This window comes from Canis lupus, chromosome 10 (genome assembly GCF_048164855.1).
Source record: "Canis lupus baileyi chromosome 10, mCanLup2.hap1, whole genome shotgun sequence".
NCBI classification, from domain to species: Eukaryota; Metazoa; Chordata; class Mammalia; order Carnivora; family Canidae; genus Canis; species Canis lupus.
Genome location: NC_132847.1, coordinates 13,971,012 through 13,993,790, shown reverse-complemented (window position 1 = coordinate 13,993,790; position 22,779 = coordinate 13,971,012). Strand labels below are relative to the sequence as shown.

At 40.6% G+C, this 22,779-nt stretch overlaps 1 protein-coding gene across 3 annotated transcripts in view; it reads right to left on the bottom strand.

Annotated features, from left to right (window-relative positions):
- Nucleotides 1-22,779, bottom strand: part of SNX24 (sorting nexin 24) — a 160,596-nt gene that overhangs the window by 46,990 nt on the left and 90,827 nt on the right. For all 3 annotated transcript variants that reach the window (XM_072840769.1, XM_072840770.1, XM_072840768.1), the window contains exon 3: nucleotides 11,619-11,723. In XM_072840769.1, the coding sequence (XP_072696870.1) occupies nucleotides 11,619-11,723 (105 nt within the window). The remainder of the gene's footprint in view (nucleotides 1-11,618; nucleotides 11,724-22,779) is intronic.

Here is a 22,779-nt window from a genome sequence, read left to right as displayed (position 1 = left end):
AGATTCCTACAGAATTTGTATTCCCATCCCTAAATGAATAGGATATGAAATCCATTTTGACTTGGGAAGCAAAAACTGTCAAAAATAAAATTATAGTCAGTAAAATAATTAAACTTGTTTTCCAAATTTCTCTATGTTTGAAGAATAGATTATAGGAAATTATGTGTCTCATTTTATTGAAAAAGTCTGCAGTATAAATCCTGATAATAATATCTGGCTAACCATGAAGAGTAATTTAGTACTTGAACACTCCATCATGCCGTATTTTCTTGGAAAGGAATACTCAGGATCCTAAAAATGTTATATATATGTATAAACACATACACACACAAACACAATATGTAGTTTTAAATATATTTTATATTAAGTATATACAAATATACATTATTTTTTAAATCTGCATATTATAAAATATATATTATATATAATTACATATGTATGTATATCAATGTTTAAAAATGCATCACTGAGATGATAATAAAGTATGGAATCAGGATCATCTTTAAATTGAATATAAATAGAAATCCTGATAGACAAGCAAGCACCAAAGCTGGTTCTGTCCCATGGATGAGTTGTGAACACCATACCTTTGAACACCCCCTCTGGGGACGGCATGGACAGAAGAAATGAAGATAAAATCTAAGATTTGCTCAGGGTAGATAGGCATGGGAAACCCAAAAAGTGAAGTCCAAATAAAGCAGCTGAAGGATACATACTCAGAGGAAGGGGGAAAAAAAAAAACCTTCACAGGTTTGTAACCTAAACTAACACCTTTTGTGTAATTCAAAAAATTTTGAAGTCCCAGTTGACAGTGTTCCTAGGTGATCAGCAAAGCAAACAAAAATTCTCTCTTGTGCAAATTTAATTCAATCCTGGACTTAAAAAAAAATCCCTAAGGATAAAGGTAAAAGGAAAGTGATTACCAGCTAAAAATAAAAACAAACAAATAACACATACATGTACACCTAAGATGAAACAAAGCACCATGGGCAAGAATCAGCAGAAACAATTTGGACCATGAAGATGTTAGTTATCATAATTATCAGACCGTGAATTTAAAAACAGAATAAAAAAGGGGAAAGAGGCAACATTCAAAGATATGATACCTGAGCATTTTCCAGAAATGCTGAAAGGTTCCAACATGCAGATTCAGAGAACGTGCACATGCACACACACACACACACACACACACACACACGCAAAATACTAAAAAATACATATTTTAAAAAATCTACACCTACATATAGAATAACTATAGTAACTCTAATAATAAAGTTCTACAGCAAAATGTAAGAACACCAAAGATGAAAAACAGAAGAACATCAAAGATGAAAAGAAGACGCTAAAAGAATTAGAAAAAAATGACAGATCACATTTAAAAGGCAGAAAACTAAGCATTTATATTTATTTTTTCTTTATATGTTTAAGTAGGCTCCACACACAGTATAGAGCTTCAACATAGGGCTTGAACCCACGATCAAAACTTGAGCTGAGATCAAGAGTGACACTTAACTGAATGAGCCACCCAGGCACCCCTAAGCATATCTATTTGTAAGAAATGGTGTTTTATGACTTTTATTCTGTCTTCCAAAAACAAAGAAAAGATTCATATATATTTAAAGAAGACATGATTCCAATCTAATTCCTCCAGCATTAGGATTACCATATGCATCCACTGGATTTTTCCTAATACACATGTGGAATCTAAGTGATCTTATTTTTCCAATACTTTGCAACACTTTGTTCCTTTATAATCCTAAGTATCATTTCATCATCACTCATCAATTATTCCCAACTATGCTAAGAAATAAGAAAACTGAATAATGATGAGAGTGGAGTGTCTGGAAGGATAATGAAATAAATAATCATTGCAATATGTTTTAGCTTTCTTACTGTATTGCCCAAAGTACTCATCATTTTTCAATATCTTCCAATATTTGAAGTTACTTGTAAAGTTCTCACTAAACACAGTTAAATATTCAGAAATTTTCATTTTCTACCCAAAATAGTAAAGAAAAAATAATCAATGGAGCAAAGTGTTTCGCGATTATTATAAGATTCAGACAATGACAAGAAAGATAGACAGGAATACTCTAGACCACCACAGTCCATAAGAAGTATAATGTAAGCCACATATACACTTTATAGTAATTTTAAATGTATATTTAACATTTAAATTTTCTGGTAGCTCCTTGAAAAAAGTAAAAAGAAACAAGTAAATATATTTTGTTTAACCTGATACATAAAAAAAATAGTACTTAAAAAAATAAAAACTATTGAGATATTTTACATTCTTTCTTGTACTAAGTTTTTGAAATCTGTGTACATTTTGTAGAACATCTTGATTGAGACTAGCCACATTTCAAATGTTCAAATGTTTATTAGCCACATATGACTAGTAGCTTCCATAATATATAGCAAAATTAGTAGTAGAGGTAAAATCAGATCATGAGACTTCAGATGCTATCATAGATGAATTTTCTCACACTTAGGGATCAATGATGAAAAAGGAAATACAGTATTCTCTTGGAGCTATTCATTCAATCGGAAGAATTTCATCATACAGTATTTTGCATCAAGGACTCAGACCATTTCATCTTGCTAAAAGAATGTTGAACACCATTTTTTCACTTTTTATGATGTTTGTGTACCAAGATTTATTTAACAAATGCTTTACTTTACCAGACAAAACCATATACAAAGGTGGCAGCAGTGTAAACTTTTTTAAAAAGATTTTATTTATTTATTCATGAGAGACAGAGAGAGGCAGAGACATAGGCAGAGGGAGAAGCAGGCTCCCTGTGGAAGCCCGATGCAGGACTCGATCCCAGGACCCTGGGATCATGACCTGAGCCAAAGGCAGACGCTCAACCACTGAGCCACTCGGGCGTCCCATTATAGAAGATTTTTAAAAACCCATTCTAGTTCTGAGTATAAATTTAAAAAGGAAAACATTTTGTAATAATGCAGGAAAAGTCACTTTTCTTTAACAAATCTATTAACCATTAAGGTTTCCAAAGATTTGGACTGCATCACGCATGTCAAAGAAAAAGAACCAGAAACAATGATAAGCAAAAACCTATCATATATATGTGTATATATAATATGATGTATATATGCGTGTGTGTGTGTGTGTGTGTGTGTATTTATTTATTTATTTATTTATTTATTATTTATTTATTTCCTGGCTCCTGGAAAATATATATGAGATATATTTAAAATCTGGATTTTATAATGTTTACAATATGATTTAGGTTTTCAGGTTTATGCAAAACAGTTCATGACCAGTTCATCAGTAAAGCATGCTGTTCAAAGGATGCTGCCCATTTGAAAAAAAATAGAAAAATAAAGATTAAGACTTTGAGTTTGAGTTTGCTATGCTGAAATTCTAATCAAAATTCTAGTGAAGTTGTCTTTCACTTTTCTCCTTACTTGAATTTCTATAAATTATTCATTAAAAAAATCTTAAAATTACAAAAACACTAAAAATGGCCCACTGGACAAATGGTAAATGATGGTTACCATTTTTCCCAGGAAACTGAGAGTTAGTATGTTTAAAAAGATAAAACAGACCCCAAACTAACATCCAGGCAGATGAGGGGGAAAAAGCAAAGTGAATATCTTTTTTTCTTTTTTTTTACGATTTTATCTATTTATTCACAACAGACAGAGAGAGAGAGAGAGAGAGAGAGAGAGAGGCAAAGACACAGGCAGAGGGAGAATCAGGCTTATTCAGGGAGCCCGACGCAGGACTCGATCCCAGGTTTCCAGGATCACACCCCGGGCTGAAGGCAGCGTTAAACCACTGGGCCACTGGAGCTGCCCAGCAAAGAGAATTTCTAAAACAAAAAAAAGCATAATATTAAAACTGAAAAGTCAAAGGATAGACTTCTAGTTTAATTAGATGGAATAAATAGACTTTTCCCTCTCCCTCCTGCTAAATACAACTAAAACTGGACATTATATTGGATATTATATCTAAGGCTGAGGGAAGGAATGAAACCTGCCAGCACCTAAGGAATGATACAGTGGTGAGTTTTATCTTTCCTGGGTTTTCATTTTACCTCATGTATCTTGATTGGAGCAGAAAAAGCCAGGAGCCAGAAAATACCAGGAGAGGCAGACAAATCAAGCCCCAATCAAAGCTTGTTTCCTCTAGCAAAGATACCATAAAAGAGACAGCCTAGCAAGATAGAAAACTTTCAGGCACTGACCATTCTATTCAACCAAAACACCACAGAAGAAATTGTTGGTCCACTTCTACTCAAGCCAGCAAAAGCCTCTAGTGGAAAGCCTAGATTTCTACCCTCATGAGGCTGCGAAGAGGCACTCGATGCCACAGTAGTGTCAGAGATGGCCAAGTAGGGAGCGAAGACTCTTGTCTCCCTCAAGCCATTCAAGGGTCAGTGGAGACCATGTGGGGAATTGAAACTCCCATCCTCTTAGCAATAACGAAGAAAACCTTTCCCACACTAGAGGTCAACAAAGGCCAAGTGGGGAAGCTGATCATCCACCTTCACCCAGCAGAAATGAGGTAGAGTCCTTGCACCCCACCCTGCCTAGACTGAGCAGTGTCAGAGAAGGCCAGCTAAGAAAGGAGTCTTAATGAGATCCAGAGTTCCTAACATAATACAAAAATGTCCAGGAATCAACCACAACCATTCATCATATCAAAACCAGGAAGATCTCAAACTGAATGAAAAAGACAATCAATAGACACCAACACTGAGAAGACAAAGATGTTAGAATATTCTAATAGTGACTATAAGGCAGCCATGGTAACAATGTTTCAATGAAACAGAAGAAACAGTGCAAAGACTCAACAAAGAAATATAAAACTTCACAAATACTCAACAAAGAAACAATATAAAGACTCAACAGGGATCCCTGGGTGGCGCAGTGGTTTAGTGCCTGCCTTTGGCCCAGGGCGCGATCCTGGAGACCCGGGATCGAATCCCACGTCGGGCTCCCGGTGCATGGAGCCTGCTTCTCCCTCCGCCTGTGTCTCTGCCTCTCTCTCTCTCTCTCTCTGTGACTATCATAAATAAATAAAAATTTAAAAAAAAAAAAAAAAAAAAAAAAAAGAAATAAATGCTATAGGGATCCCTGGGTGGCACAGCGGTTTATTGTCTGCCTTTGGCCCAGGGCGCGATCCTGGAGACCCAGGATCGAATCCCACATCAGACTCCTGGTGCATGGAGCCTGCTTCTCCTTCTGCCTATGTCTCTGCTTCTCTCTCTCTGTGTGTGACTATCATAAATAAATAAAAATAAAAAAAAAGAAATAAATGCTATAAAGAATCAGTGGGAATTAAAAAAATTTTTTTTAAAGATTTTATTTATTCATTCATGAGAGACACACAGATAGAGGCAGAAACATAGGCAGAGGGAGAAGCAGGCTTCCTATGTGGAGCCCGATGTGGGACTTGATCCCAGGACTTGGGGATCACACCCTGAGCCGAAAGCTGAAGCTCAACCACTGAGCCACCCAGGTGTCCCCAGTGGGAATTTTAGAACTAAAAAATACAGTAACCAAAATAAAAAGCCAGTGGATAGGTTCAATATCAGAATGGAAGAACAGTGGAAAAAGTCAGCAAATGGAAAGAAAGAACAATAGAAATGAGCTTATCTGACCAATGGAGGGAAAACAAGTCTGAAGAAAAACAATGGAGAAGGCCCAGATCTGTGCAGGACTAGAGCAAAAAAAAAAAAAAAAAACAAAAAAAAACCCATATATTCCTATTATCATGGCCCTGGAAGGAGAAGACAAAGAAGGGAACTCCAAACAAGAAAAACCCAATGCAATACACACTGAGACACATCATAATTAAGCTTCTGAAAACTAATGACAAAGACAAAATCTTGAAAACAGACATCTTAAAACAGCATCTTACATATAAAAGAAAAACAATAATATGACAGTGGATTTTTTTTTTTTATCAGAAGCCATAAAAGCGAAAAGGAAGCTGTCAACCTAGAATCCTCTGTGTAGGGTGATCAGACTTGAAACATCCTGAGGTATTTGTCATGTTCAGGAGGAGACTAAAGAAAACAGGTAACTAGGAAAAAAAAAAAAACAGATATAAACTAACACAGGAGGGAAAAAGGCAAGAGAAAAAGGGGGAAAAATCTGCCACCAATCTGAAAGCAGGCAAGAAAAGTAAAACCTCAGAAAAAGAGAGACCAAGGGAAAGCAAGGATGGTGGCCCTAAGCCCAATCATATGTGCAATCACAGGAATGTAAGTGGTAAATTTGAACACACCTTTCATCTTATAGATCAAAAAGCAAAGTCTGATTGAACAGCACCCTTAACAAAGTTCATCTCCTATATAGCTCTCTGCACTCAAGAATTAGCGAGTACATGTTTTCAAGCACACATCATCAATTTTAATAAATGGTTCATGTATACTGGAAGAATTAAGAAAAAATAAAACTCAGGTCCACCGCAGACTACTGACCCAACGGAACATTATAGTATGTTGCATAATTTTTAAAACTAATGAAGGGCAGGCTAGCCAGGTAATAGGATCTTCTGTAGACAGCATCCGGCAGGTATTGCATAGTAAATCCCACACCAGCTGTTCAACTGTCTGTGCAATTATCTTCTTCAGTGAATTTTAAGGTATTATGTTTTAGCTTATTTTTTTTTAATTTTTTTAAATTTATTTATGATAGGCACACAGTGAGAGAGAGAGAGGCAGAGACACAGGCAGAGGGAAAAGCAGGCTCCATGCACCGGGAGCCTGACGTGGGATTTGATCCTGGGTCTCCAGGATTGCGCCCTGGGCCAAAGGCAGGCGCTAAACCGCTGCGCCACCCAGGGATCCCTGTTTTAGCTTATTCTTAATCATGATTTCTATGAGACACTTTAGTCTAGCTCCCAACAATTCCTGTATATATTTTTAAAGAATGTATTCATTTATTTATTTGAGAGAGAGAAAGAGAGAGTGCACGCATGTATGTGTGTGGGGAAGAGCAGAGGGAGACGGAGAAGCAGGCTCCCCACTGAGCAGAGAGCCCGATGTGGGGTTCCATCCCAGGACCCTGGGATCAGGACCTGAGCCGAAGTCTGACGCTTAACTGACGGAGCCACACAGTCATCCCTCCTGGTATATTTAACTGTTGTTACCTCCTTATAAATAAGATGAAAACATAATCCTCTGTTGTTCTCAAGAAAGTGACATAAGATGTGGGTCCTTTCCTAAGAAACATAAATCTCACAGCATAGCAACAGATGCAACAAGTGATATATGAAAAATTCCCGTGAAAAATTGCCATCTAAAAACCAAGCCTGCTGCTCTGCCTACTTTACTTAGGTGCGCTCTGTCAAACAAATAAATAAATAAACAAACAAATAAATAAATAAAACCCTTTTATAAAAATAAAAACCAAGCCAGCTTGCAATATGACGCTACTACTGAAGAAGAGAGAGGGACCTGCCCATTGAACCAGCCTCAGATAAGGAAACAGAGCCACAACTGAACCTCAACCTTGCCCACCATTTGTTCTTCTTTTCTGGAAGAGTACAGATCTTCATCTCTGACACACTGAAATTCTGCCAGTGTGTCTATGTCTTGGAGGGCTTCTATCATTCTTCTTGTTCTGCCCTCGAAGCACCTTGTCTATGTAAAGGCTCACCGCCTCCAGCTTGGGGAAATGGCCAACTACTTTTCCTTTGATTATTCTCTCCCCTACTGGTGTATTTCCCCCTCATCTTTCTTTCTAGGACTCCAGGATGTTAGACCTGGATAGATCCTCAGTGTGTCTCGTCTTCTGTTGGGGAGATTTTGTATCTGTCCTTTATGAACAATTTTCCAAGTGAAGTACAGCTACTGAATGATTCGGCTGGAGGACACAATAAATACTAACAGGTCCTGTGTGTCCCGACTGCTCCTCTTAGTTTCCTAGTGTTATCTTTTGGCTGTAAGGCCTTTGGGCAGCTCTCTGGATTTATTAAAACCAATTATGGGGGTGTATTTTGTGTTCTGAGTTCTCTCTTTCCTGACAAGTCAGTGTTTCAGTTCATCTGGTCTTTTTGTTCCTCAAAGGCCTGGCAATCCTTGGTTATCAGGTCTCACTGAAGAAAGCATTACTGAGGGACCTGGGGGAGTGGGGGTTCCTCTGAAGGTCTGTCAGACCTCCTTCCAAGTGGAAGGACAATGTGAGCAGAGCATGCGATCTGGTCAGCTCTTCTCTGGGCTAAGGTGGTGGGGAAGGGAATCGAACTCGGGGTCCTATATCTACATGAGAAGCCTTAGCTCTCTTCATTCTATTTAATATTTTTGCATATTATTTTGTCTTTTTTAAAGATTTATTTGAGAGAGAGAGAGAGAGAGAGAGAGAGAGAGAATATAAGCAGGGCTAGAGGGGCAGAGGGAGTAAGAGAGAATCCTTAAGCAGACTCCATGCTGAGCACTGAGTGCCCAATGATGCACTCAGTCCAAGGACCCCGAGATCATGACCTGAGCTTAAATCAAGAGTCAGTTGCTTAACCCAGTGAGTCACCTAGGCACCCTTGTTTTATTTTGCCCTGAAGAGAAAGGTCTTGCAAATTTTTTTGCCCATCATAAACATCAAGCTGCCTGTATTCTATAGAGAACAAGTGGCCAAGACATCTGCCCCATGTGCTTACTCTGAATGGGCCCACTTGTTTGCATTTTTACCTGATGGCTCTAAGCCTAGACTTTCTCCAGCAAAGCCGTGGGCAGGCTTATTCCTGCCTCTACTGCAGGCTCTCAGGGCTGCTGCCTTCTGCTCTCTGCTACAACAATTCATATGCTTCCAGAACATTCCATTTTCCAGAAAGTTGTTAAACATTTTTCTTCCTCTGATGATCCCCTCTTTCCCTTGCCCATCTACTACTTAACTATGAAGGTTCACTCCTTGTTAAGTTTTTGCACTCTTATTTCAGAGGGGTCTCAGGAAAGACAGGAAGTCATCTCAAAGTAAAATGTCTTCTATAAACCATGTCTGAGGGTCAAATCAGTATGGGACATGCCAGGTAATATATTTCTTAAGATCTGGGTTTCTCTGCAGATGACTTAACATGGAAAACAGATGCATACTGACAGTTTTCATAGGATTCTATATATTCAAGGTATAGATTTTAAAAATAACCAATCAAAATAAAAACAAAACAAAAATAAAAAATCACCAATCTATCAACCTATCAAGGGAGTTAGGGGTAGCTAGTTAATTAAATTATGGCAGCTTATGATTAGAAGGCCTTCTCTTTTATGATTATTAATATATCCTTAAGTAAAACTATGTTAAGGCTAAGAAATTAGAAACATCTATAATGCAGAATGAAAAGGGACTTAGAAACTAAAATTTCAGTTCATGTCTTTAATCAACTCTAGGGAGTGAGGCAAGTTGCATAACCACACTAGACCTCAGTTTCTTCACCACTGAAATAGAAGAGTGACCTTAGGAATTCTGTTCTACTCACCCATTGTCCCGAAAGTACTAGTGGGATAAGAGGAGGAAGTGTTTTCTACGGCCCTCTCAAGTGCTAATCTGCCTGTTCTAAGAGTAGAAACCGAGGCCAGAAGTATAATTATGGATATAATGAAGGGCAGGAGGTAGGCTGGACTAGAAAACATTTTAATAGCACTGTGAGCTTGAAATGTTATGACTGTGGGTATGAAAACTTTTTCAGATTTGTGGGCCAGAACAGGGCCATCCTGTCCAATGCCATGCCAAGACTCTTAAAGAGACTTAAACACCAAAAGTTATAAAAAAATGATATGTGACCCAGGGTTTTCAGTTCACTTAGGACCAGTAAAGCATTCCCACTCATCTCTTCAACTTCTACCTAGCTCCCACTGCTCACAAACACAATCAGCCAGAGGAGGGAGAAGAGAGAGCTCCCATGACCTCCGTAGGGACCATAGTGACTAGAAAATGAATATTAAATGCAGAAGAAGAAGCAAGCTGTCCCAATCCCTCACCACATCTTTCAAGCCCTATTTCTGAGAATAGAAAATTCTAAGCTCAATTTGAGAGTCACTGTAAACTTCTCTTGGGGCCAGATGATTTTATCTGGATAGTTATATCCAAAGTACAAACAACTTAAAATGTTTACATTAAGTAGTAATGGAAGTCATGTGTCAAATACAGTGGGAGGAAAAAGAGGAAAGCATGCTTCACAAGGAAAGCCTGAAGATATACAGTATCTGTGGAAAATGTGGCCTATAAGAATGCATTGTTTACCTATTCCATTTAATTATAGAGAACATGAATTTTTACCCTTCACATCCGATGTCTAAAGTCTCGTTTTTTTTGGTTTGGTTTTGCTTGGCAGTGCTGCCAGCAGCTTTGGAAGTCTCACAGCTCCATATATAGAGCCTCAAGGGACACAGCCACACACGTTCCTATCATTTGTGGAACCCATTTCCTTTCATCTCTGACTTCCAGGGGGAGGCAGTGAAGGATCTGTCCACCATGCCCAAATGCAGATGAACAAAAACAGTAAAGAGAGCCCTTGTTAGATGCTTGCAGGGCCTCCAGCGTGTTGGCTTTTCTCAGTGAACAAGCCAGGAAAACTAAACAAGGCCATGGAGAGACTGTTAGCATCTTTCTACTGGGAGAGGGTCATCTAAATTTATCACCAAGTATAAACCTGTGGGGACAGCTTCTCTTCAACTTCTAACCAACAGTGATACAGGCAAACCACCCAGAAAAAGTTGGTCACACAAACAGTATGCTGGCTTCCCAGAGCCTCCAGCTACCTGCCTATACAGAATCTACCATAGGGTGAAAGCTTAAACAGGTTACAAGATATTAATAATGGAAAGCACAGTAAGAGCTGCTGTTTCTGTGATGTAGCATGTCTTAGATAGATAGATCATCATGATAAATCCATAACCCTTGGGTGAAGTCCAGCTCTTCTCTTCCTTTCCTCTCAGCTATGTTCACTTGGGTCATTCCCATGCATCTGCCTCTCAAATGCTTAGCATCCTGGCTGAGCAACTGGCCTGAGCCGTGCCAGCATCTGCCCTGCGTGGTGCACTCTGGATTAACAACTACATGGATATTTATCTGAAGCTTCTAGCCCTTTGTATTTTAAAACTAAGAGAAGTTGACACTGTTCCATCCTTTCCTTTGCTTTTCCTTTTTACTTAGGACAAGTGCTAAGTAAAGAGTGCTTACGCATTCTTTTAAAAAACATATTCTAATTTGCAAAGAAGTCGGCACTTCATCAGAGGCAATTTTTAGACACTTGTTCTCAACTTGATTTCACAGATGGACGAGTCAAGCCCAACGAAAATTCAGATTCTCTATGTCCTCAACAACCAAAACCCAACGGCTGAATTAAGCAACAAATCTTGAGAGAGAAAACAAAAAACAAAAACTAAGTAATTTGTAGAGCTCAATTAAAAAATGGACAGACCCACTTTACATCAGTCTCTACCTGTACATGAAATTTTCACTTCCTCAATCTACATTATTACTGATTAAAGCTAAAAGGACCAACTAACAACATATTTATAATTTTGCACATTCTTTATTTTAATCTAGAATGTTTGATTGCTTAATCTATTTTGTATCTCATCTATTAGCTTTGAGAAAAAATACTAAGACAGTAATATTAAACTGAGGATCTAAATACATCTTACCTGTAAATATGTTTCCAAACCTTGTCGCCGTTGTTCCAAGACTTTTGGGACCCAGTTCCTAACATGTTTAGAAGGGATTTCTGGAGTTTTTATACATTTCTTCAGCTATAATGACAGAAACAGAAAAAAATACAGAAAAAGTCTCAATTATAAAGACATAATTTAAGGGGGAAAGCCAATAAAAGAAAATGAACTACTACTATCTCTAATAAAAAGACAGAGGAAAATATAATTATATCTAAATTTTATTAAAAAATTCTTTACTTAGGGGTGCATACATGGTGGCTCAGTCAGTTAAGTGTCTGACTCATGATTTCAGCTCAGATCATGATTTCAGGGCCCTGGGATCAAGCCCTATGTCAGGCTCCCTCCCCAGCACAGAATCAGATTCTTTCTCTCTCCCCTCCTCTTGCTGTATCCCTCCCCTTACTCAAGCTTTCTCTCTCTTTCTCTAAAATAAATAAATAAATAAAAAAAATATTTTTTTTAAAACCCTATTTACTTAGCTGTCCTAAATGTTCGGATTTTAGAAGAAGAGTTTTGTGTTTCTGGTAGTTGTTATTGTTGTATATTATCTAGTATTTCAGACTGGGATTATTTTTTCCTGAAAAATTAGAAATTCAGTAAATGCAAAAAAAAAAAGTTCAGTAAATGCATTGTATAGAGGCTAAGTAGTTTATAATTTCCAAAATCAATTAATATAAAGAAATTTTGTTCAGAAGTATTTTTCTGACAAAAAGCTTTTCTATGTATTATTTCACAGAAAAAGTCAAAATAAAATGCAATGTTTATAACCATCCCACTGGAAATGCCATATGAACTAGACCACACCATTTGGAAAGTTTCTCAAGTCTGTAATAGAATAAACTTTAGATTTTTATAACAGAAACACTGATTGTTGCAATGCTCCTAATAATTAGGTCCAAATTCTATTCGAGAAAAATCATCATGGTTCTCAGCTCAGCCTTTCTGGGCAGCAGTATGAAGGAACCACATAAAAAAGAAAAATTCTATTGGAACTTGAGTTAGAGCTGTCTGTGGTAGGCATATCCTATGACATTGCGCCTTAACCTGTGAATGTTACTTTACGTGGCAAACTACTTTGCAGAGGTGACTAAATTAGGGGTCTTAAATATAGAGTGATTTTAAGGAGGATTACCAGCTTGGCTGAGTGTAATAATAAGATTCCTTATAAGAGGCAAGCAGGAGGGTCGGAGTCAGAGAGAGTTTAGAAGATGCCACATGGGTGGCTTTGACAATAGAAGAAGGATTAAGATTAGAGCCCAGGTGATCTCTAGAAGCTGGGAAGGAAAGGGAATAAATATTCCCCTCTAGCCTTGTGATGCCTTGATTTACCCCAGTGAAATTCATTTTGGACTTCTGATCTCAAGAAGGATAAAAATAAATCAATCTGTTTTGTTTTAAGCCACTAAGTTTGCACTAATAGGTTACAGCAGCAATGTGAAACTGATATGCCGACTAAAATGGAATGAAGTTTAATGTTCTAATTAAAAACTTGGAAAACCTACTGTGTAGCAGGAAGCCAGAGCTGGTGTCAGGATTAAGAATATACAGATTATGACCTGCTGGAGGAGAGGCAAAAGCCCTGAGCTTCTGAGCTCCCAGTTTGGGGAAGTGGACCCCATGGGCTCATTCTGATTAAAGGCACTGTTTCATTATATCCACAGAAAGGATGTAGAGTAAGAAGGTTTATTACAGATCCCAGAAGCAGGGGAGGGCGGCAGGTCATGAGCAAGCGGGAGATAAGAGAGCAGGGTAGCAAGCACCTGTCACTTACAGGTGGTTGAGATGGAGGTCACTAACTTCTCAAGGGCTTAACCCCAAATGCTTATTTGAAATGGTGCCAGGAAAGCAAAGTGAGAACTTATGGCAGGAATTCTCGAACTCAAGTTCTCACCTGAATGTCCAGACTCTGGGTGTGAGCAGGGTTATCATAGTGTAAAAAGCCTAGACAGCAGCTCAGAAAATCAAAACTGTTTTTCAAAGTTTCAAAAACTCAAGAGAAACAAAGGTTTTTCTCATCATGGATTGTTCCTTTACCACACATGCAAATCAAGAGCAAATCAAAAGCCTAGCAGCTAAAAGTGTAGTGAAAATGTCTTCCCGTACATAAGAATATATTTATCATTAACCTGCACAAAGAAGGAGTCTCTGTATTTCCCAGATTAGCACTTCCAGTTCAAGACACTAGGCTGAGCCTGTGTTTGCCCCCTCACTCCATACACTGAGTGCTATTAAAATAATAACATGGAAGTGCTAGCTGCAAACCACAAATTCACTCTCCTTGCTTTCCTCACCAATAGAGCTCCTATATTATCAGGAGTAATAATGTATCCAGCTAAATTCAGCCAAGAAAGCTAAATTTCCCAACCCCTCTGCAGAGAGTGGAAGACAGTGGTAATCAGAAGTCTCCAAGGGCTTTTCATAAGGACTCTTAGAATGGAACAAACTCAGGGCACCTGGCTGGCTCAGTTGGTGGAACATGCGACTCTGGACCTTGGAGTTGTGAGTTCAAGCCTCATGTTTGGTGGAGAAATTAAAAAAATAATTAAAATTTAAAAAAAGGAACAGCTCAGCTGCCTTGCACCTTCTGTCCTACTTCACCCCGCCTCCATCCCTTCATCCCCTGGCACCTTCTTCCTATGGAGGTGATAATGATGGCTGGTGCTGCAGTACCCATCAGCCACCATGGAGCAACTCTGAGGATAGATGACAGGTGTTTCAGATGACCGAGCAGAAAGGAAGAAGCAGCCATGCCTGAAAACTTCCAAGAGTTGCCTCAACAGCCCTGGACTGCCCACCCCCCAGACTTATTTTTTGAGAAGACAAAAATAATCCTTTTTTCCCCCCCTTAAAGGTACTGGTATTTGGACTTTCTGTTTTATGTACCTGAATTTAACCCTGATAGACATCCAAAAAGTAAGAAAAGAAAAGAAAAGAAAAGAAAAGAAAAGAAAAGAAAAGGCAAAAAGCCAAAGGTAATGGGACTCAGAAGAATGAAAACAAAGGGGCAGAGAAAAAGTATCACCAAGAGAGGGATTAAGAACTTTCTATAAGACACAAAGTGAGAGTGTGTTAATGAAAATAACAGAGCAGAGGATGCCCTGGCCAGACCACCTCAACAAAGAGATCGCAAATGCCATGGAGCACTGTTTTCTCAGCCAACCTGAGAGCTTTGTGCTCACGACTAGTATGAGAAGAGAGGGGAGCCAAGAAGAGGAATGAGACAATGTCATGGCTGGTCCACTGGCATGGTTACAAGCAGGGGCACTAGTAACCTGGTTGCGTCCCTAGCACTCACACCCAACCCTAGCCCACAAAGAAGTGTCATTGTCCCTAAAGAAAATGAATGAAGCATCTGGGTTGAATGATGGTGTCTGCCATTCTACTTATCCTATCGTGGGGTCCCCAGCCAAACAGCTGGTCTCTCCTCTCACTCCTTATGATGAAGCCCTCTAGCCGACACACCCCACAGAGGACCCGGGCTTGTGTAGCCAAGGCAAAGGTACCAGTGACAAACACCAAGAATAATTCATCTAGTTGGATGGGCAATGAAGGCTAACTATCAGAGTGAAGACTATGAAAAAGCACTGTGGAAAAGAAAGGATTAGAAAAAGAAGTGGAGGGGCAGCCCCGGTGGCGCGGCGGTTTAGCGCCGCCTGCAGCCGCCTGCAGCCCAGCCCTGGAGACCCTGGATCAAGTCCCACGTCGGGCTCTCTGCATGGAGCCTGCTTCTCCCTCTGTCTGTGTCTCTGCCTCTCTCTCTCTCTCTCTCTCTGCATTTCTATGAATAAATAAATAAAATATTAAAAAAAAAGAAAAGAAAAAGAAGTGGAACAACAAACCCCAGAGGAATAAAATAATGGAAGAGATCTTTGATAACTATTTAGTACCTGCAGGGAGATTTGAGAAGACATTGCTTCTATAAAACAAGAAGAGATTGCTGTAAAAAAAAATGAGATTTTTTTTTTAGAAATTAAAAACATGACAGAGAAGTAAAAAATTAAAAGAGGTAGAATATAAAATCACAGATGTCTCTCAAACTCCACAAAAAAGAGAGGGAGAGCAAAGTTAGGTGAAAAGAAAAACACCAGAAGGATTAATATAGGAAGTTTAATACAAAACCAGTAAGCATTCCATAAAGGAAAAAAGAAATACTCAAAGAAACAATAAAAGAATTATGTGAGGGGCAGCCCGGGTGGCTCAGCGGTTTAGTGCTGCCTTCAGCCCAGGGCCTGACCCTGAAGACCTGGGATCGAGTCCCACGTCGGGCTCCCTGCATGGAACCTGCTTCTCCCTCTGCCTGTGTCTCTGCCTCTCTCTCTCTGTGTGTGTCTCTCATGAATAAATAAATAAAATCTTCAAAAAAAAAATTATGTGACCTGATTCAGATCTTCAGATTAAGAACCCACTGCGTGCCAGCATAATATACTTTGAAAGCCCCGCACTTACTGACATTTATCTGTGAGCTCTCAGGATAGCCAGGACAGAGAGAAGACACAGGAAAACATTTGCTGATGAGCACAGAAGGAGAACTGCTGCCACTGCTGATGACTTCTCATCAGCAACGGTGGACATCAGTGCTGCAAAGATCTAACGTGAGAACGTATTTCCATCACCAATTAAGTGGGAGATCCAAAGCATTTCCTGACATTCAAGACCTCAAAAAGTTTACCTCCTATGACTTCTTTCATACAAAGAAAGTTGAGGACATAACTCCAGAAAACAGATTAAAGCAAAGAGAAAGAACAGGATCAACCCAACAGCTCTGCCCCATCAGCACGAGGAAGGGAATCCAAGGACAGCTGGGCACACCATGCCCACAGAACTGTGGCTCTAGGGGTAAGCAAACGGTCAGCGGATTTGAATAGGGGAGTTTCTGGAAGAAGGTTGATTCCATGCAGGAGACAGCATGGGGAAGACGAATAAATTTTAGGTTTTGTTAAAGTAGATTTTCTTTTGTCTATTAGAAAGGCTAAGCTCGGGGACTCCTGGGTGGCTCAGCGGTTGGGCGCCCGCCTTCAGCTCTGGGTGTGATCCCAGAGTCCTGGGATCAAGTCCCGTATCGGACTCCCTGCATGGAGCCTGCTTCTCCCTCTGCCTGTGTCTCTGCCTCTCTCTCTCTGTGCCTCTCATGAATAAATAAATAAAATCCTTTAAAAAAAAAAAAGAAAAGAAAAGAAAAGAAAAAAGAAAAGAAAGGCTAAATTCAAGGGGAAGCAAAAGCCTCTGGTGATGGTCATGGAGCAGAAGACAACGAGCCCCTCCTACATGTTAATTCAGTGCTAGAGACACTCTTGCCCTCATGGGGCTTACATACCAGGAGGCAGACAAGAAACAATATACAAGGTAATAAAACAGGGTGGGGCCAGAGAATAACAGGATGGGGTGGGAGGTGGGGGCCGGTGTGATATGGGAACGTCTGAGGAGGGATGTGAAGGCTACGTAGGAAACTGCATATCATTTTAAATGGGAAGCTTAGTGAACATCTGCAGCAGGGGAATGACTGGATAGAAGTTTACTTTGTAGACGTCATGCTACATCCCACAGCAAGAAGCACTATAATAGGGCAGGAGTCAGTGCAGGAGACCAGTCAGAAGTTCCTGCAGAAGAAGTCCAGGCAGGAGACCATGGTGATTCGAACTATGGTCCTGGCAGCAGATGTGGGGACAAGGAGAGGCTGTGGGAGTATGTAGAAAGAAGAGATGCTCAGAATGACTCCGGGTCCCTAGCTGTTTCAGGTGTGTGGCTTCACCCAGCAGCTGTATTTGAATGACCTGCCTGCTGTTTCCTGAAAGGTGGTAGAAAACCAGGTTCAGGGAAAGTGACAGGGAGCACAAGTTGTCTCCCCAGATCCACTGTCCCTCCCTTCTACAGAACAGACCTGATTTTCAGGTCGAGTACATGACCACCCAGAATAAAGGACACATTCCCCAAACTCCCTTGAAGCTGTGTGGGACCCTAAGACTGAATTCTGGCAGAAGGTAGGTACAAAGACATGTAAGTGCACTTTTCAGGCAGTGTTCTTACAGGGAATGACTATTTCCTTCTTTCCCTTCCTCTGCCCACTGGCTGACTCCACCATGTGATGGCTAGACAGACAGGAAGCCATCACCTTTGAGGATGAGGGACAAGCCTCCCCTTGAGAGCGGGAGAGCCACAGGAGCCTGGGTCCCTGACGACGGTGAAACAGGCACACCAGCCCTAGGCATTTACATGGGAGAAATAAAGGTATATCTGTGGGGTGCCTGAGTGGCTCAGTAGATTAAGCGTCTGCCTTCAGCTCAGGTCATGATCCCAGGGTCCCGGGATGGGGAGTCTCCTTCCTCTTCCTCGGCCCACCCTCTGCTTGTGCTCACTCTAAGAAATAAATAAAAAATCTTAAATAAATAAATAAATAAATAAGTGTTTATCTGTGAATGCCACCATTATTTTGGCTCTAGAGTTACTTGTAGCAAAGTCTAATCTTATATGAGTAGGGCTTACAGCTATTACTGCTAGCTGCCTACCCAATATTCACTCCTTTCCTCTTTTTGCAAAAAAAACAAAAACCCAATGCCATTCAGAATGCCAACATGCTGGGCAAAAGGTCTTTATTTCCCAAGTTCCATTGTCATTAGGATGGTCATGTAACAGAGGTGTTAATGAAATAGTTTAAGTCTACTGGGTAGGGCTCTGGTTTAGCTCAGAGAGAAAGAAGAGGAAAGGAAAGGCGAAAAGGAAAGAAAAGAAAGCCATAAAGAAAAGAAAAAAGAAAAAGGCTCTTCTTCCTGACAGAAATGCAGAAGCAAGGGCTGGAGGGACGGCAGCTATATTGTAACCAGAAGGGTGCAAGGTATGTGCAAAGGTAAAGATGGCAAAGCAGAAAGACAAAAAGGAGCTCGGAACATGGATACTATGGAACTGCTACATCAACTGGGACTGACTGCTTTTAGTTTTGTGGCAGTGTGAGAATCATCTCTCACTTGTTTAAGAGATCTAGTCAAGTTTCTATTACATCCAACCAAAAATCACTCTGGCATAAAGGAACCCACTGTTTGGTTTTGGCGATTTTAAGATGCTCATGCGGTATTCAAATGGAAGCAAAGTGCAAGCAGGTAGATATGAGTCTATAGATCTGGGCATCAGACAGATAGGTGGTTTCTAGAGCCGTGGAACTAGACGACATGACAGTGGGAGCTTCTCCACTGGCATGGACCAAAAAACAATCACTATGATTGATGGCAGGATCCTCAGCTCCCAAGATCCCTGCCTCTTGGTACATGTGCTACAGAATCCCTTCCCCTGGACTAAGATGGCATCTGTGACTGTGGTAGCATAATCACTCCCTGATTCAGGTTTGCCTTTTATGAGAGCCAGTCCTAGCGGATTGCCGGCATGGCCATGTGACACACACATGCCTCAGACTTGGGGATCGGCCTCAAAGAGCTGAGAGCCACCCCTGGCCAACAGTCAGCAAGCAAAAAGGGCCCTCAGTTCCAAGATCACAAGAAACTGAGCCTCACCTATATGAGCTTGGAAAAGGACCCTGAGCCCTGGATGGGATCATAGCCTTGGTGACACCCAGGCATCATGATGCCTGGTGAGGCCCTAAGCAGAGAATCCAGAGAACCCATGCCCAGACTCCCGATCCACAGAAACTCTGAAATGATATAGTTGTCTTGTTTTATACTCTGAAATGATATAGTTGTCTTGTTTTATGCTGCTGAGTGTGTGGGGATCTGTTACGCTGCAACAGGACGCTGAAACAGAAGATGAGACCTCCAACTCTGAGAGGCCGTGCAGAGAAGCAAGGCAGTGACCGAGCAAGGGGTGAAACTTGCACCTTCGGGAAGCCAAGTGCTCCAAGGAGCAGGCATGGTCAGACCATACTCAGTGAGGCTGAGGGATCAAACACTGGGTAAGGAGGGAGAAAGAAGTGGAAAAGCAGACTTCTCTTTCAAGGAATTCTATGAAAAAAGGAGAGTAATGGGGCAGCACAGGAGGGATGCATGGTGTCAAACGTGGGCTTTATTATGTTAAGTAGGAAATGCTGTGACTTGTTCATTTACTGATGAGACTGATCCAGTATTGAGGAAGGGGGAGGAGGAGGAAAGGGGGAGAGAGAGAGAGGGGAGGGAGGGAGAAACAATTTGTTTCTCTCTAAGGGAATAAATACGTATCTCACCTCTATACCACGTGAGGTTATTTCTCAAACAGAAACAAAGCCAAAAATGCTAAGTTATTCTGTGGTAAATAAGCTTATTCGGTTTCAGTTTTAAACCTAAAAAACTTCCTTTAAAAGCACTGAATCATGACATTTCTTACATTGTAAAATAGAAAATCAACTCCATTATCTGTCTCTCTCACTCTCTCTCTTTTTTTAAATCTTGAAGATACAGTACTGAAAACACTTTTCCTTTTTATTTATGTCAGGAGTATGGAGGAAGACGATCATCATAGCTGCAGGGACCTGTGACAGCATTTGTAGGTGAGTAATGAATTGCTTTAGATGAGGAGAGACAAATCCAAGACAATATGTTTCCAGCAGGGCTCAGCTGCTCACAAGATAAATACTCCTCTGCCATCCCATCGGATGATTAACTGTTCTGGGCATGCTGCGTCCAGCCACGCAGCCTTTCCGATCCACGCGGATAGCCACCAGATTCCACAATACTTGCAATACTGCAAGCACCATCCCCTGTGCCTGGAGTGATCACTCCCTTTCCTTTTTATTTCTATTTTTTAATATTTATTTATTTATTTTCAAGTAATCTCTACACCCAACATGGGGCTTGAACTCACAAGCTCAAGTTCAAGAGTTGCGTGCTTCACCAACTGAGCCAGCCAGGTGCCCCTTCCTTTCATTTTTATACCATTTTTTAAAAAGATTGATTGATTGATTGATTGATTGATTGATTATGATAGAGAGAGAGAGAGAGGCAGAGAGAGAAGCAGGTTCCATGCTGGGAGCCCAATGCGGGACTCGATCCCGGGACCCCAGGATCCCGCCCTGGGCCAAAGGCAGGCGCCAAACCGCTGAGCCACCCAGGGATCCCCTCGTTTTTATACCATTAAAGAGATATTCAGAACTTACTCCACACAGACATGCCACCAATAAACTGGTGACTATTTTCTGTTTTTTTAAAAAACATTTTATCTCTTTATTTGAGAGAGAGAGAGAGAGAGAGAGAGCGCACATGTGTGCATGAGTGTAGGGAGGAGGCAGAGGGACAGGGAGAGGAAAGAAACGTCAAGCAGATTCCACACTGAGTATAGAGCCTGGTGTGGGCAGGATTCCATGACCCTGAGATCATGACCTGAGCTGAAACCAAGAGTCAGATGCTCAACCAACTGAGCCACCCAGATGCCCCAATAATGACCACTTTAAGAAAGGAACACAAATACCTATCCCAAGCACATGAATAAAAAGAAGGAACCAGAACAAAGAGGTTAAGGAAAGACCTGGGGAGCCTTTGGGGTAAAATTCATTCTTTCACTCCACTGTGGCATCCCTACATCCCTAGGGTTCCCTCTGGAAACACTGTACATGGTGCTGTACTCCTGATTTAACCCCATATGGTGGCTTGGGATTCCTGTGAAATGTGTACTTTGTTAGTTTAAATATGAGAATGTAATATTTTATTCAAGCCAAAAGTAGGCAATAACAAGATTGAAGATGCTTAATTTAGTAATGCATCAGCACCATATTTCCCTGAAACCTCTGGCCTGGAGCAGACAGCTGGGAAGGCATAAGCTCAGCAGTTGGTCATGCTAAGTTTTCTCCCCACTCCCATGATTGGAGGCCAAGGGAGGAAAGTTGTTCTCAAGGACCACCATTCAAAGTGGTAACCTGCTTGTCTCTAGGGGATGTGGGCAGGTGTTGCTGTAGCACGGGGCGCTGCACACACAAGCCCAAGGCTCTCTCTGTCACCACAGCCTGGCCTGAGCAGTATGGAGGGAACCATTTAACTTTATTTTTAAAAAGGATATTATGCAAAGAGTGAAGAGAGAAGACCAGGGGAGGGGCTTGCTTAGGATTTCAGCGTGATGCTGGTGGTGTTCCCACCTAGGATTGGTGAGCTACAAAGGACTTTTCAGTGTAACCTGGGATGGAAGTTACAGTGAGCCAAACCCCACAATAAAAACCCTTTTTGTCACCCAAAATATTCCTCTAGTAATTCAGAAATATGCATAATGTCCTCCAAACATTCCATTTTCCCAATACCTATTTAATGCCTAGTATGTGCCCAATACTAGGAAGCAGCGAAGAAGATACAAAAGAAATATATGGTCCCTTTTATAAAAAAATGTGTCTTCTAGTTGGACAAGACCTAGGGACAACTAAATTTTAATGATCTCCTAGATTTTTTAAAACTAAGTAGAAATGCCTGCTCACGATATTAGGATCGTAAGAGGCACACGTTGGGCATAGAGATTACTTAAAAAAAAAAAAAAAAATATATATATATATATATATGAAGGAATAGGAGTTCCAAGAGCAAAGACATGAGGGAAAAAGAAACCCACATGAAAGAACATCAAGTGTTTTACTTTGGCTTGAAAGGATCAGAACACAGAAGGGAGGCCATTCAGCATGGCAAAGATAGAAAAAGTGATTTTCATACAAGGGGGTGAATGGGAGGACTAGTTTGGTGGTCACTGCTATCTTCTTATGAGAAAGTGAGAAATAAGGTCAACCAGAAAAGGGGTTTGTGGTTGACACAATAATGGTTCTCTTTAACGATGTCCATGTCCTGATGCCTGGAACCTAAGAATGTGTCACATTATATGGCCAAAGGGTGGGATTAAATCAAGTATCTTGAAATGGAGACATTATCTGGGATTATGCAGGTACAACCAAATCTCAAGGGAGAGGCTGAAGTGTCCCTGTCAGAGAGGGGAGATGTGGGGACTGGACAGAGGATGACAGAATCAGAATCTGCAGTGGCCTTACCACTGGCTCTAGAGACAGAAGAGGCCACAAGCCACAGACTGTGAGCAGCTTCTAAAAGCTAGAAAAGGCAGGGAAATGGATTCTCTCCCAGAGCCTCCCAGGAGGATCATGACGCTGTCCACATATAATAAATGTGTATTGCTTTAAGCCACTAGGTTTGTGGTTATTAACCCTACCAGTAAAAACAAACTAACAGAAACTCTA